General features: G+C 42.7%; 1 protein-coding gene across 1 annotated transcript in view; it reads left to right on the plus strand.

The window, feature by feature from the left end:
* ADGRA3 (adhesion G protein-coupled receptor A3) overlaps positions 1-14,402 on the plus strand; it is a 375,408-nt gene that overhangs the window by 244,847 nt on the left and 116,159 nt on the right. The window contains exons 10-11 of the mRNA XM_086964033.1: positions 4,046-4,195; positions 13,191-13,352. Of these exons, the coding sequence (XP_086820159.1) occupies positions 4,046-4,195; positions 13,191-13,352 (312 nt within the window). The remainder of the gene's footprint in view (positions 1-4,045; positions 4,196-13,190; positions 13,353-14,402) is intronic.

A 14,402-nucleotide genomic window follows, 5' to 3' on the forward strand; every position in this document is an offset into this window, starting at 1 on the left:
TTCAGAGAGGCTTCCCTGCTTCATTCTAATTAATTGATTGTTTCCTTTTTGGCCCTCAGCACGGCAGACCAACTGCCCTTTCCTCACCCGGCGTTTCCTGATGAAGGCGTGTTTCCAGTTAGTGTTCCCCGGCTTGGGCCTGGGGGTGGTGAGAGTAATTGACGGGCCGGAGGATCACAGATGCGGGTCAAGAGACTCGGTGACACCCCTCCCCTTCCCTGAGCTTCGCAGAACTGGGCTAGTGCGAAGGCTCTTCTGGACCCTTTTGGAGAGACCGATGATTGCCCTCAGACCGTTTCTGCTCTGCATCCTGTGGGTGAACTTCGCAAGTGGGTGCCAAACCTACTTTGCCTACTGTCTGCTAATTAGTCCTGCTACCTACCCACCACCTCCTTCCCTTGGACCCTCAATAAGAGTGCTTGGTGAGTTGGAGGTTTGGGGCCATGGGGTCTGCAGTTTGTTATCAATTGAACTGCTGGGTATCAGCGCACAGCATTAGGGTGTTGAGTGCGTATGTGTACGAATGCGTTCCGTACTGACCTGCCTGATATCCGTTGCACCCCTTATTGGGGCGAAGTGTGTGTGAGATTGACAGTCTGTGGAACACCTGTGATTCACACAACACTGACCAGCGGTTTTGCCTTACTCGTTGATTTCTTGCCCAAAGAGCATTACGGTCTCCTTCCGCGGTGCTGCTAAAAAGTGGTATAATTCTGTGTTTGTACATATTTCTGCTATTGTTCTGACCCGAGGTCTACTGTCTAACTGTGTAGTATTGAATTATAAAAGTTACTAGGGTGGGCCTGGCGTGGACAACATGTTGCCATTTTAGGGTTCTGGGGGCGGTGATCATGTGGGGCTAGAGTTATATGTCTGAGTGTAGAATAGAATCTTTCTCAAGTGTGCATATTGTTGGTGTTATTTGAACATCGTTGGGCCTAGTACTGTTAGTAATAATTCTAAATGTGATTAAACCAAGAATTACATGATGTTCATGTTGTGTTGACTATTATGTGTGTTGAATGCAAACGTTATTTACATACATCACATGTGAAGTCTCTTTTGTGATGCTTGAGGTGTTTATCGTGATTGAGCACATTGCCTCTGTGATAAGCCTGACTGCTAAGTGCCAAGCTACCCAAGGGTGAGCACAGGTTTTACAGTGTGGGCAAATGTATATGTGTCTCAGTTCCTTAGAACACTGTCTGTTCAACTTTGTGGTGTATTTAACATCTCCCAATGATATATAATCATTAAAAGAAATGGGGTTGTCAATCAGTTCAGTGGACTCTTTACAACTCAGTCCTTCAACCTGAGATTCTTTTGTGCATTAGTATTTGAAGCACATGTTTGTATCTCTCATGTATAAACTTTGTGAGACCATGCCTACTTGTGATGTGGACATAATGCCCTCAACCACTGCTTTCTTGATGAAGAAAATCGTATTAAGGAACTCCTTGTTCTCCAACCACAACCTTATACTTCCCTGGTTGCAAAGACATTGCACAATTTAGATAGTCTCCTGTGCTCTGTTTTACCTGGAAAAGACCTCCTTTTCAGATGCTTTGTTCTTCTGTTAATAGCACATGGTGGTCTGTCATTCAGGCAGTGGGACAACTAAATTAGGATTTTGGCAGGCAGTGTCCTTTATCTCACAACCATGCTTTAAGAAGCTTGGGATTCTAGGTTATTTATGCGTATGCTGCTAGAAGAAATGTAATATTATTGGCCTTCTGAGGACACATCCTGAATGCTTAAAGCATAGTTGGACATTGCTGTTCTTCTTCTCCCAGCCTTAAAAGATGTTTATTCAGATGACCAAACAATTGGAAGGGAGAGAAAGCTGTACAACGGAATATGCCAAATTAGTTTTAAGATTTGGCCCTCTTAGCCTGCTTGCTGGTTCATGCAATCTCAACCACTTGTGAATCAACAAGAACAAGAGTAACCATGAATTTGACTTTTAATTTTCCACCGCCAACCTTAAACTGCTCAAGATGGTTTGGTATAGGATACAGTGTACTTTTTGGGTGAGTAACTCTCCATTACTGTGATCTGCCTTGCATCATTTTGTACATACTATAGATACGTACCTATCTTTGTGTATTGCCTTGTATAAACATGTAGAATAATTATGTTGTTGAAAATAAATAAAAATCATCTTTGGTCTACATGTACTTACGTCCATTGTGCATCTATGTACCTTCCATGTACTTGGATCTGTGTGTCTGTTAATTTTCTCCTGAAAAATCATATCCAATGCACTACCCTATTTCTCATCCTGTACCTCTATCGATATCTTTAATCTACATATACTTACCTCCTTTATGCATCTATATACTTTCTTTGTACTTGTGGAGCTATATATTTATCACTTTCTTCTAATTTAGCATTTCAAAAGCACAACCCTATTTCTCAGGCTGTACTTCTATCTTCTAGCCCAACCTTCTGACTCATATCAAACTTCTTTCTACTACTCTTTCCAATGCACTACCCTATCTCTCACCCTATACTTCTATCAATATATCCTCTACATCCACTCACTCATTTATCCCAAACCCCATACCTCTACCTTGATCCCCAAATTAACCCTTTCTAGATTCTCTCCTACTCTACCCCTCCTTGCATCAGCGACTTCTTTTACTATACCGATCCCCCAAAACAAACCATTCTAAGCTCTTCTCCCTGACTTTTCCCCTCAAAAACCCCTTTTTACTCATCCAAAAGCCTCCTCATACTGCTTTGACCTCAATTTTTTTTCACCACTATCCTTTTCAATCAAAATAACAGACTAACATGTTCACTTCTCAAATTCCATATTCCACTATACTAATTCACCACTAATCCTTTATGGGTTTCAGATTAGCGTGCTACTCGCCATCAGGGTTACCAGCGCTATATAAATGCAAACCTTTTTCCATTTTCTACCCCTCCCCAACACTTCCCAATCCAAATAACTGACTAACATATCCACCACTCAAATTGCTTTCATGTTTCACCATACTAATTCAACACTAATCCTTATGGGTTCGGGATAGAAGAGGGAAAGAGGTTAGTATTTATATAGCGCTTGCTACCCCTTGATGGGGTTTTGAAGAGCTTTATCCGAGAGTAGCATGGTACTCTGGAACCCATAAGGATTAGTGTTGAATTAGTATGGTGAAACATGAAAGTAATTTGAGTGGTGGATATGTTAGTCAGTTATTTGGATTGGGAAGTGTTGGGGAGTGGTAGAAAATGGAAAAAGGTTTGCATTTATATAGCAAACCTACCCTTCTCTATCCAAATAACTGAATAACCTATCCACCACTCAAATTACTCCATATTTCACTGTACTAATTTTCAACACTAATCCTTTATGGATTCCGGAGTAGCGTCCTTCTCGCCAGAAAAGCTCTTCAATACCCATCAGTGGTTACCGGTGCTACATCTATGCAAACCTTTCTTCCTCTTTTATCCCTCCGGTAACCTTCTCACTCCAAATAACTGACTAATATCCACCACTCAAATTTATATCATATTTCACCTTACTAGTTCAGCACTAATCCTTTATGGGTTTCCGGAGTAGCGTGCTTCAACACCCCACCAGGGGTAACAAGCGCTATTTAAATATAAACCTTTTTTTTCTTTTTTTCCCTCTTATAGCCTTCCAAATCCAAATAACTGACTAACCTATCCACCACTTAAAATTTACTTGTATGTTTTACTATACTAATTCAACACTAATCCTCTATGCGTCCCGGAGAAGCATGCTACTCGGCGAAAAAGTGCTTCGACGCCTCGTCAGGGGTCGTGCGCGCTATATAAATGCAAATACAATACAATACCTAATATGGCAATCTGTGTCTTTTTCCCAGAGAACTGATAGCTTGATTTTTCTTTTTTTTTTTTTGTGGTCTATAGTTATGCATCCAGTGGCTAAAGTTTATGAATTCGAAGTTGCCTTCCGGTATTTTTATTGTCATTTTTTCTTAGCACTTCTTTCTACAGCTTATTTCAACCAACCAACTAAAGTTCTAAATGCATCAGTATGTTTTATCCCTAGATGCCACTCAACTTAACCAGTGCAGGGACGACAGCAAGACAGTTGTTGGCATACACGGTGGAGGCTACAAATTTTTCGGACAAAATGGATGTGGTTTTTGTGGCTGAAATGATTGAAAAATTTGGAAGATTTGTTGAAAAATATAAAGAGGTATGTATCTAAAACAATGCCTAATTATAAGGCACAAGTTTGTGTATTAATTTCATCTTTAATTATTGCAAGTCTTATACCATGCCTAAACTCATTTTTCATGACCTGGACTTTGCTTTAATGTTCTCTAACCTAGCAGTGCAGACCAAATTATACATTCAGATGCTGTATATCCCTTTCATCTAGTGGATGGTCAGAAAGTTACCCAAGTAATACCAGTTTTTAATTGTAGGTGTTTTCAGTGGGAAGAACTTCAGATTGCTGATAGCCCTAACCTGCAGATCACTCAAGGTTCACTGAAATTTCCTTTCTCGCTTAGGCCTATTCATGCTCTCACAGTGTCATCCCTTTTTTCTTATAAAGATTCTTTTTTCATGTTTTTTTCCCCACAAATGTTTTCATGAAAAGTTTATTATCTTTTGATTGATGTGCTTGTATGTGCAGCATCATTTAATTCCATTATCATGCGTAATCGGTGATATTGCGATTATCTGAATCTTCACATGGAAGCCCAATGCTTTTCGGGTCACAGACCCTTCATTAGGGTCAAACTGTAAACATAATAGTTTTGAAAATATACATCCGGTGAATATTTCATGTTCACCGTAGGAAAACTAAACTGACTGTATTGGGTTTCCACATTAATCAAAAGATAGTAATGCACTTTTTCTTAAAAAGAATGTTTTGAAAGAAACATGAGAAAAGGATATTTTGTTAGAAAACATTGATGCTTATGGGGGAATGGGAATTTCAGAACGCCTTGGGAGTGATGTGCAGCTTGGTGGTATCAGTAAGCTGAAGTAGTTGTTACTGTGTTCATAGGATAAAGGACAGGTTTACTTTTGGATTCACAGCTTAAATAGAAAATGTGGGTGTTCTGACAATAGATTTGTTGTAATGTCTATAATGAGGCATTCTGATGGTGCTCGACTGCCCCCCACACATATTTTTGATTTTGATTTTTCCAGCTCTTGAGCAAAATTTGTTTCTTTGAAAACATATGAGCAAAGTAACTCTTTTGGCATTGTGTTTTTATTACTTTTTCATATTTTGCTATAGGTCATGGTTTTATTTGAGAATTTCAATATTTTACAAATAACTCACTCTTTATAAAACAAACTAAGTTTAGATGTTGCCTTAATTTGTCCATTGATTCCATGGAATGACTAGCATTGTATTTTTAACCAGCTCTACCAAGCCCTACGCAACACGGAAAAAACTAACACATTTTAATGTTGGTGTTTGCATCACCACACCACACTACATTGCCATAGTCACACAAAATTGCAGCTCCTCCGAGCCTAAGGGGTGCTGAAAAAATGTTTAAAAAAACAGCTTTGTTCTCTGTTTGCTATGCTGCTTGCCAGAAGCAGTCATGCTTGTACTTGTTGCTACGGCCACAATATAAGGCAAAAGCAAGTTTAAAAGTGATTCATACTTGATTTTCCATGCCCAACGCAACTTAATTTCTTTTAATAAACACATTGTACCATTTTTTGCATGGCAAATTATCTAGTGGCGGCATCTAGAATCAGATCACGTAACGCGCCATTGAGTGTAATGTAAGAAGCCTTTTTAACTGTAGATCTTATGCAGCACAACTTTTGACCCAATGTACTGACAATTACCCAATGTATTGATTATAATGCAAGTCTTAAATATCTTTTAAATGTGTATAAATGTTTTATATCTTTTATGATTTTTAACGAAATCGAATAAAGTATTTTGACTGACTGACACACTGAGAGCTGAGGCCGGACCTGTCAGGTCACTTAGATCGTGCAACAGCATCACTCACTGATCAACAATTGCAGATGCGCCAGACCCAAACTACTAGTATTTTGTCTAGGCATAGACGGTTAGCTCAAATTCTTCCTGCTCTGCATGACCGGAGACAAGGTGGAGCAATGCTGTAGGAATCGCAGAATGCAGGGGCCTTCTGTATGCCAAAGGGCATTATCCGGGACTGGAATTGCCCTCTTGAATCGAGAATGCTGACCTCTCTTTTGCCCCCCCTCAGTCAGAGAAATCTGCCAGTACCCGGATGTGGGATCAAAGCTTCTGGGGAACTTGGCATCGCCCAGTCTGTCTATGAGCTCATCAGATATGGGCATGGGGTGAGCAACCGTCTTAGTGACTGAATGTAGCCCTCGGTAGTCCTCTCAGAACCTAAGCTCTGGGGTGGCTCGCGTTAGTGCATCCTTTGGTACCAGCACAACTGTGCTGGGCCAGGGCCTGTTGGAGAGTTCAACCAGCCCTAACACCAGCATCTTGGAGAACTCCTTCTTGATACTGGCTCTCACCTTATCTGACATTTTGTTAATTTTGTTTTTACTGGCATACTTCCCCAATATCAATGTGGTGAGCTCAGGAGTCAGGAAAAACAGAGACGAAAACACCCCATGAAACTGGCAATATTAATTCTGCTATTCAGAGTCGGAGTATGGGAGAGGTTAATACCCTCTATCGAACCATTGTGCTTGTGGTTAGATAGGAGGTCAGGGAGAGGTTCACTTTCATCTTCCACACCATCATCTGTCATCAAGAACATGACTTCGGACCTCCCAGAGTTAGGTTTGAGGCGGTTTATATGGAGTACATGTAAGGGCTTCTAGGGGTCCTGACAACTATCAAGTAGGTGGTCTCCCCCTTTTGCGCTTTCACCTCATAAGGACCCAAACAGTGGTTTTGGAGAGATCTGAGCTTCATGGGTTCCATAACTCACATCTTCTGGCCAGATTGAAAGTCCACCAGAGTAGCGTTCTGGTTGCACCAAAGTTTCATTACCTCAAGATTAACTTTCGCCTTTTTCCAGAAGCTTTGCATCTGGTTACAAAGAGCCAGCATGTAACAGACTGCATTCTGAGGGGGGTTCCTTGGAACTTACTCCCACCTCTCTCTCACAAGCCTGAGAGGGCCTCTTACACGGTTCCCTAACTTTGCATCCCTGCCCCGCTGCTTTCTTGAAGCTGCTGCTTCACATACTCATTGCCCAACTTTGCATCGTAAACCCTTAGTCGATGGCATCTGTGATGCGGGATCTTGTAACACTCCGCAACCAGAACTTAAGGTACTTGTTCAGAAGGCCTAACTTGTTCTCTGTAACCTGTCCGTGCTTCATCGGAGTCATCCTCAACTTGTGGCTTTGTACTGGTCCGGTGCGACCCGATGACCATAGTTGGCGCGTTGTGCTACTAGGCACTATTTTAACTTTGTTTTAAAATTGTATATCTCTGTGTCTACTGGTTGGGTTTTTTCTTGTTATGTTTACACTTTATTACTGTTTGAAGGGCTGCATAAATTCTTCATGTATTGCCTCTACGTTAAGCCTGACTGTTTTGTGCCATGCTACCAGAGGGTTAAGCACTGGGTAATTTGGGGTTTGCTTGTGTTCTACTGTGACAGAAATTGTGTTTGCTGCTTAAGTATGTTTTCACCCCCCTCATCCAGTAACCCAGTTTCCTACACAGGGTTGCCGGCTTGTCTCTCTCCATTATTTACTGGCCTGGAAGTCGTTTTGCATGACTTCTAACCTGTAACACTGAGTTTTTCTCTATTGTACTAAGACATTAACATATCAGTCGAAGCAAAGCTATCGAGAATCATACAAATGTAATGAAAATAAAGCATAATCAGAGAGAGGCACTAAAATACTAGTCACTGCTTTGTTTTACCTGCTAGAAAATGTCACTTAAAGAGTCACACATTTAGCAGTAGAATGTCACTGATAGGCAAACTTAAACCACAGAAATGTCACACATGGCAGCTATGTGTTGTGTATGAACATTTGCTCTTGGGCCCAGGATAATGGCAGTGCATCTGTTTGCGAGAAATTTAAGAGAGACAACATTCACTTGTGTAGATAAGCAAAATTATGCTCTACGTCATTGAACAGGAAGTTGAGCATAAAAAACATAGAAGAAGTGGCTGGATCTGAAAATTATACTTAAAAAGAGTTAGGGGGTTTCAGTGATAAGTCTTACTAAAGTGGAAGCTTGGACTGCCATTTTATTTGATTCAGGCACAAAAACTGTAAATACTGCTTGTGAGAAAGTGCCTCTTTTGCGTGGTTAGCCCCCACTTTTTGCCCGGTTTTGATATGTTGTGCACGTGGTCCCTGCCAATGAGGTCCCCTGTGCCAGTGCTCCTTCCCTAAAACAAACCCTCAATTGGTATTTGTACCCCTTGTACATTCCTAGTAAATGGAACCCTGGGTACCTAGGGCATGAGAGCTGAAGAGGCTCCATTGGGACCCCCTCACTGGGACCATGCCTCTGCCCTTTCAGCCTGCATGGACCGTGAGAGGGGAGAATGACAAAGTCGACAAGGCACAATGACTTGATGCCATGTCAGCTAGCACTGCCTGACAGCATAGGTTAGCTACCCATCTAGTAAGCCTCACAGCCCTAAGGTAGGGTGCAATACGCTACAGGTGAGGGCATATCTGCCTGAGCAGATATGCCTCTACAATATTGGGCATCATTTCCTAATATTGTAAGTGCCAGTGAAGCCATGGAGAGTACATGGGCTGGGAACTCGAGTTCCACAGCATCATGATGGCTTCACTGATTACCAGAGTGTTTGGTACCAAACAACTCCTTGTCAATAAATCCTTACTGATCCCAGTGTGGGATTTATTGTACCATGTACCTAATGGGAACATCTGAGATGCCCCCTGAATCCTTACCATCCCAGTGTGGTCTCTGACCAGCTGTAGGCAGCCAGCCACCACCAGACATGTTTCTGGACCCCTGGGTAGAGAGCCCCTACACTCTGGGACCAGAAACAATGCACATCTTGGGTAGGTGTCATGCCTTCTCCCCCAGGACGGGCCAGTGCTCAAAGAGGGATAGCTTTAAAGGCATGCCGCCTTTGTAAGGCGACCCACAGCCTCTGCTGCTAGCAGCAGAGGGCAGCCCCTTGTTTACACCCCCAATTTGGGCACAAAAACTGGCGGGAAAATAAAAAAGATATGAAGTGTGCCCTCCTCTGCCAATCCCACCCCTAAAGTGGGGAAAGAGAGGTGTATCACCTCTTTCAATCCCCACCATCCAGAGGATGAGGGTTCACTCCAATCAGGGCTAGGTCTATGCCCCTCCCACTGGATGCTGGCATACTAGGGGGTGTAGTCACTCCAGGTAAGGTGTCCATTGACCCTACCTGCTACTCTCCTAAAACGCCTCCTAAATTTAGTATTTATGTGGGTCCCCCAGATCTGCAACAACCTAACAAAAAAAAAGACACCTTGCATCAGAAGCCAGAAGAGGACAACTGCCTTCGCCCCAGCCCTTCTGCCCGGTCTCCTGCTTCGACGACTCTGCTACATGTCGTGCAACAGAGTCCTCTAAAACCCCTGGGAGGACTGCTGCCTTCCATAAAGACTCCAATTTCCTGAGGACAGCACACTTGTCCAGAAGAAACAGACCCGAAAGACTCTGGATCCAGGTGGATCTGTGTCCCCAGCCCAGTCTGCACCCACTGCCTGGGTCTGAGTGGCTCACCTGGGCAGTGAAGTCTCCCTGGTGATCCACACCTCCTGTCTAGTATTGGCTGACCTCTCCTGCCCTCCAATAGGGGGCATGCAGTGTGAATCCAGAGGCTCCTGCGACCAGCTCCGGTAAGAAATTGTATTTGCTGCCTGAGTATGTTTTCACCCAACTCATCCAGTAACCCAGGTTCCTACACAGGTCTGCCGGCTTGTCTCTCTCTCTTAATTACGTCGAAAGGTACCCCTGCACCCACATCCCCTGGGCCTTGGTGAGCTGAAACGACGATGCTCCTACAATCCCCTACATCCCAACTTACCTCTGCTGTCGGTCGTTGGTCTTCCCTCTGCACCCTCCGGTGCCACGCCTGCAGCCTCTTTGCCGTGAGGAAAATGATCTTTGAAAATCATTGGGCGCCGGAAGTCGACTTTGTACCCTGCACTCAGCCACCACTGTGCTGCCTGTGGTGCATGTTTGGTGCTGCTTTGTGCCCCACCCCAGTGGTTGTGCTAACCCCCCAAAGCTTGGCCCTTGCAACCTATTTACCTGCCTCTGCACCTGGCCGCCCCAGTACCACTAGCGGTGCATTTTTGGCACTTACCGGACACCTGGCCCTTGCTGACGTTTTGCTCCGAACACTGAGATTGTAAGTTGAACACTTTCCTGTATAAACACAATATTTTTTCCCCGTAGGATAACATTGGACTGTGTTAAAAAGTTTCTACGTGTCGATTTTTCAAGGTGAAAAGTATTTTAGTTAATAAACCTACATACCTGATTCTGAAGACATAAAGTGCAGAGTATCATTTTCTAGAATTGGTCTGGATCTGCTACTTAAGTCATGTGTCCATTATTGATCACTCTGGTGCAATATTTGTCTTAGACTCCTCTGTGTTAGGCCTAATGCTGCTCGCCCACACTACCATTAAAAGAGCACTTTGAGTTTTGCATTGAGCCCTGTACACTTTTGGGGACTTCTGGACTCTCTGCACAGTATTACCACCTAGTGGCAATATCGTATACACAGCCAGCTTCCTATAGTGAATGAACAGGTCCCAACCTAGGTTGATCCATAAATGATGATGTCCGCATCATCGCTCATTTATTAAGTGAGTATCAAAATCAGGCGTTGCTTCAAACCTTGAATCTTGCTAGTATCCTTGTAAATGTACCTAGTCAAATTGCCATTTTACAAAGGACTTTTACTAGGAAACTGATGAGATGACCATGTGAATAAGTACATTTACAAGACCACTTGCAAGTCTCCTCATGTTACTATTGCATTTAAATGAATCCGAAGAAACACAATTCGTTTTGATACTTGTTTTACTAGAGCCGTCTATAGTGAGAAGTTTACGATCTTGGAACAGGCAGTAGAAAAACAAATTGAAGATAGAGACCATTTCACCTGGCTTGCGTATCTGGAGCATATTTCACTTTGCGAAGATTGTCCCGACCAGAATCATAGATGACAGTTCTTGAAAGGCTTATGATAATGCAAATTGCTAATCCTGCAAAATGCTAAGATTTCAGCTACAACTAGAGAAATGTGGCCAACATTTTTAGAAGCTTCCACACAAATGGCATGTTGGCGGAAACAGATTACCGACCTATAAAGCGCGATGTGACCAGATAGACACTTGATGCAGTTAAGACCAGGAGAGATGTCAGGAGGTGCACGATGAGTTGTCAATTACAAGTAGTGGGGTAAAGTACACCATAGGGTTGACAAATGCCCACATTATTAAACCTATACAGTTCAGTTATGTACACTTGACGTACCTGTCCCCAGTAAAAGTACATACACTTTATTCTGAATACACTTCTAGATATCATTGGTGTTACAGCGAGGACTCAAGCTTCTTCCACATTACACGGAGTTGCCGAGCGATACAGCAATTCTCTTTGTATGTGTATCAACGGGCCCAATTATACCACCTACAATGAAGCAATGCTTGCTTTGGCTCTTTCCTGGAAAAAAACAGTTAAACAGAAAAATTATACTATCGGATTACGTGATTGCCAGAAGAAGAATAACAAACAATGGCTGAGTAGTAGACCGCCAACTATAGAAGGCTGGCTTAAGGACTTAGTGGAGTGGACAACTGCAGAGGAAATATACATGAAAAGGTGAGACAGGATGATCGTTTAGTTAATAATCTAATAATGCGGGCAACAATTGCCCATAACAGATTAACTGATCGCCCGGACATTAGGCCACCTTGAACTCTAGATGTTGGATGCAGCACCATTAGTTGTAAACAGTGTTAAATGTGAACTGCATCATTCAGTGCCTGCAAGATACACGGAGTGCAGTGTTGATGGACAGAGGGGCCTGCGCGGCCAAGTTTATAATCCATATTCAACTGGGTATTAGCCAAGAGTCTGTATCCTAAGACATACAAAACGGATGGGAGGTAAGGAGAAATTAAAGGTGAGACTGATGCAGGATTGTCAGTTTTGTCAACGATTTTCACTATATGAAACAACTAGTAACTGACCTGTTACATAAAAACTGTAATAGAAGGATTGATATTACATGCTCAAAGTGTCAAACATATGATAATAAAAAACAAATAAAAAAACAAATTAGATTGATATCAAAGACATAAAGGGAGCTCCACGTCAGACGGCTCCAGTTTTTCCATACTGCAAGATCATAAATGCCAGGTTATGGTCTATAATTTGATGCTTTGACTTTGTAATTTGACAGCATTAACTTCTGCCATTACTTTGTTAACTGGCCAAACTATTCCCAGTTCAAATAGAGTTCATGTTTACAGTTATGATCAGTAGCCCAATAATGACTTGAAAAGCTGCACTATCTAATGTGTATTTTGTAACCTTCCCCTCAGTTGTTGGCATCCCCCGGAGACCTGTGGTTGGGAGAGCAGTTTACCCTCTTTGAGGAGGCCACCGTAAAGTTTGACACATAATCTTACTGTTGCATGCCTATCTGGCCTGTCTCAGCAATGGACCCAATAATATTTTGCTCAACTCTCTACAGAAGAGCATAACTTGCAGACTCACAACCAAGCCCTTTTACAGTCCGGGTTTCCAAAAGGATGGGTCACTTTCCCCAAGTGCATCTTTTATTAAGGCATGTACGCCTGATAAAGCTGAAATTGCCTCATTTTAACATAAGAAACTCCTATGTGGACGGAAGATCTTCTGCCTATGAGGTGGCTATAAGGCCAACAAAAGGGGTGATTGCGTTTTCTTGAAGTGCAATGTCCATTTCTCCGTTTTTGTTTTTTTAAACACCTTATTCTGCATGCAGAGATAACATTACTGCCCATCCAGCTGAGTCCATTTTATGTACATTATGTACAATGATAATTTCTAAAGGTGTCCAGTGGACGAACATTTTAGATTTGGAATGAGCGGCCGTTTAAAGTCCAACTTTCAGAACGTATACTATGTACTCGTATTGTTGAAAAGTCTGTACTCATGATATTAATGCACATTCTCTTTCTTGTCATTCTCCCCGTCTAACCTCCATATTCAAGCTTGGCGATATAATGGTGGACATTGCAAGCAACATTATGCTTGCTGACGAGCGTGTCCTGTGGATGGCTCAGAGGGAGGCCAAGGCGTGCACGAGGATCGTTCAGTGCCTACAGCAAATTGCGGCATACAGGCTCGCCAGCAGTGGGCAGGTCTACTCCACAGTAAGTGCAACCTTTCCGTTCTTTGTAAAGCCAGCAGTGGGCAGGTCTACTCGACAGTAAGTGCCACCTTTCCATCCTTTGTAAAGCCAGCAGTGTGCAGGTCTGCTCCACAGTGAGTGCAACCTTTCCATCCTTTGTAAAGCCAGCAGTGTGCAGGTCTGCTCCACTGTTATTGTGACCTTTCCATCCTTTGTAAAGCCAGCAATGGACAGGTCTTCTGCACAGTGAGTGCGACCTTTCCATCCTTTGTAAAGCCAGCAGTGTGCAGGTCTTCTGCACAGTGAGTGCGACCTTTCCATCCTTTGTAAAGCCAGCAGTGGGCAGGTCTGCTCCACTGTTATTGTGACCTTTCCATCCTTTGTAAAGCCAGCAATGGGCAGGTCTGCTCCACTGTTATTGTGACCTTTCCATCCTTTGTAAAGCCAGCAATGGGCAGGTCTGCTCCACTGTTATTGTGACCTTTCCATCCTTTGTAAAGCCAGCAATGGGCAGGTCTGCTCCACAGTAGGTGCAACCTTTCCATCCTTTGTAAAGCCAGCAATGGGCAGATCTGCTCCACAGTAAGTGCAACCTTTCCATCCTTTGTAAAGCCAGCAATGGGCAGGTCTGCTCCACAGTAAGTGCAACCTTTCCATCCTTTGTAAAGCCAGCAATGGGCAGATCTGCTCCACAGTAAGTGCAACCTTTCCTTCTCTTCCAGGGGATCCTCATCAATAGTCATAAGCACTGAATATTCCCGCCCATGTGCGGGACCCCGGAAACAATATAAAAATATATATGTATAAAACACATATATCTCGCTCCACATATATGTATGTACATATATCATTTTTCTCACATCAATGCAGCTCCAAAACTGAGGCTAAACAATGTAAACACATATACATGAATTGCAATTAGTAAGGAATCAAAAAACACATTAGGTCAAAAAACCCTTGAACTTTGTGTTTTAATGAGTCAAACCACTCATAAATCCTGAAAATTGCTTATAAATAGACATTGTTAGCCCTCAGGCTGCATTGCAAAACAATATCATAGAAAATGAAACCA

Source organism: Lissotriton vulgaris, chromosome 3_2 (assembly GCF_964263255.1).
Source record: "Lissotriton vulgaris chromosome 3_2, aLisVul1.2, whole genome shotgun sequence".
NCBI classification, from domain to species: Eukaryota; Metazoa; Chordata; class Amphibia; order Caudata; family Salamandridae; genus Lissotriton; species Lissotriton vulgaris.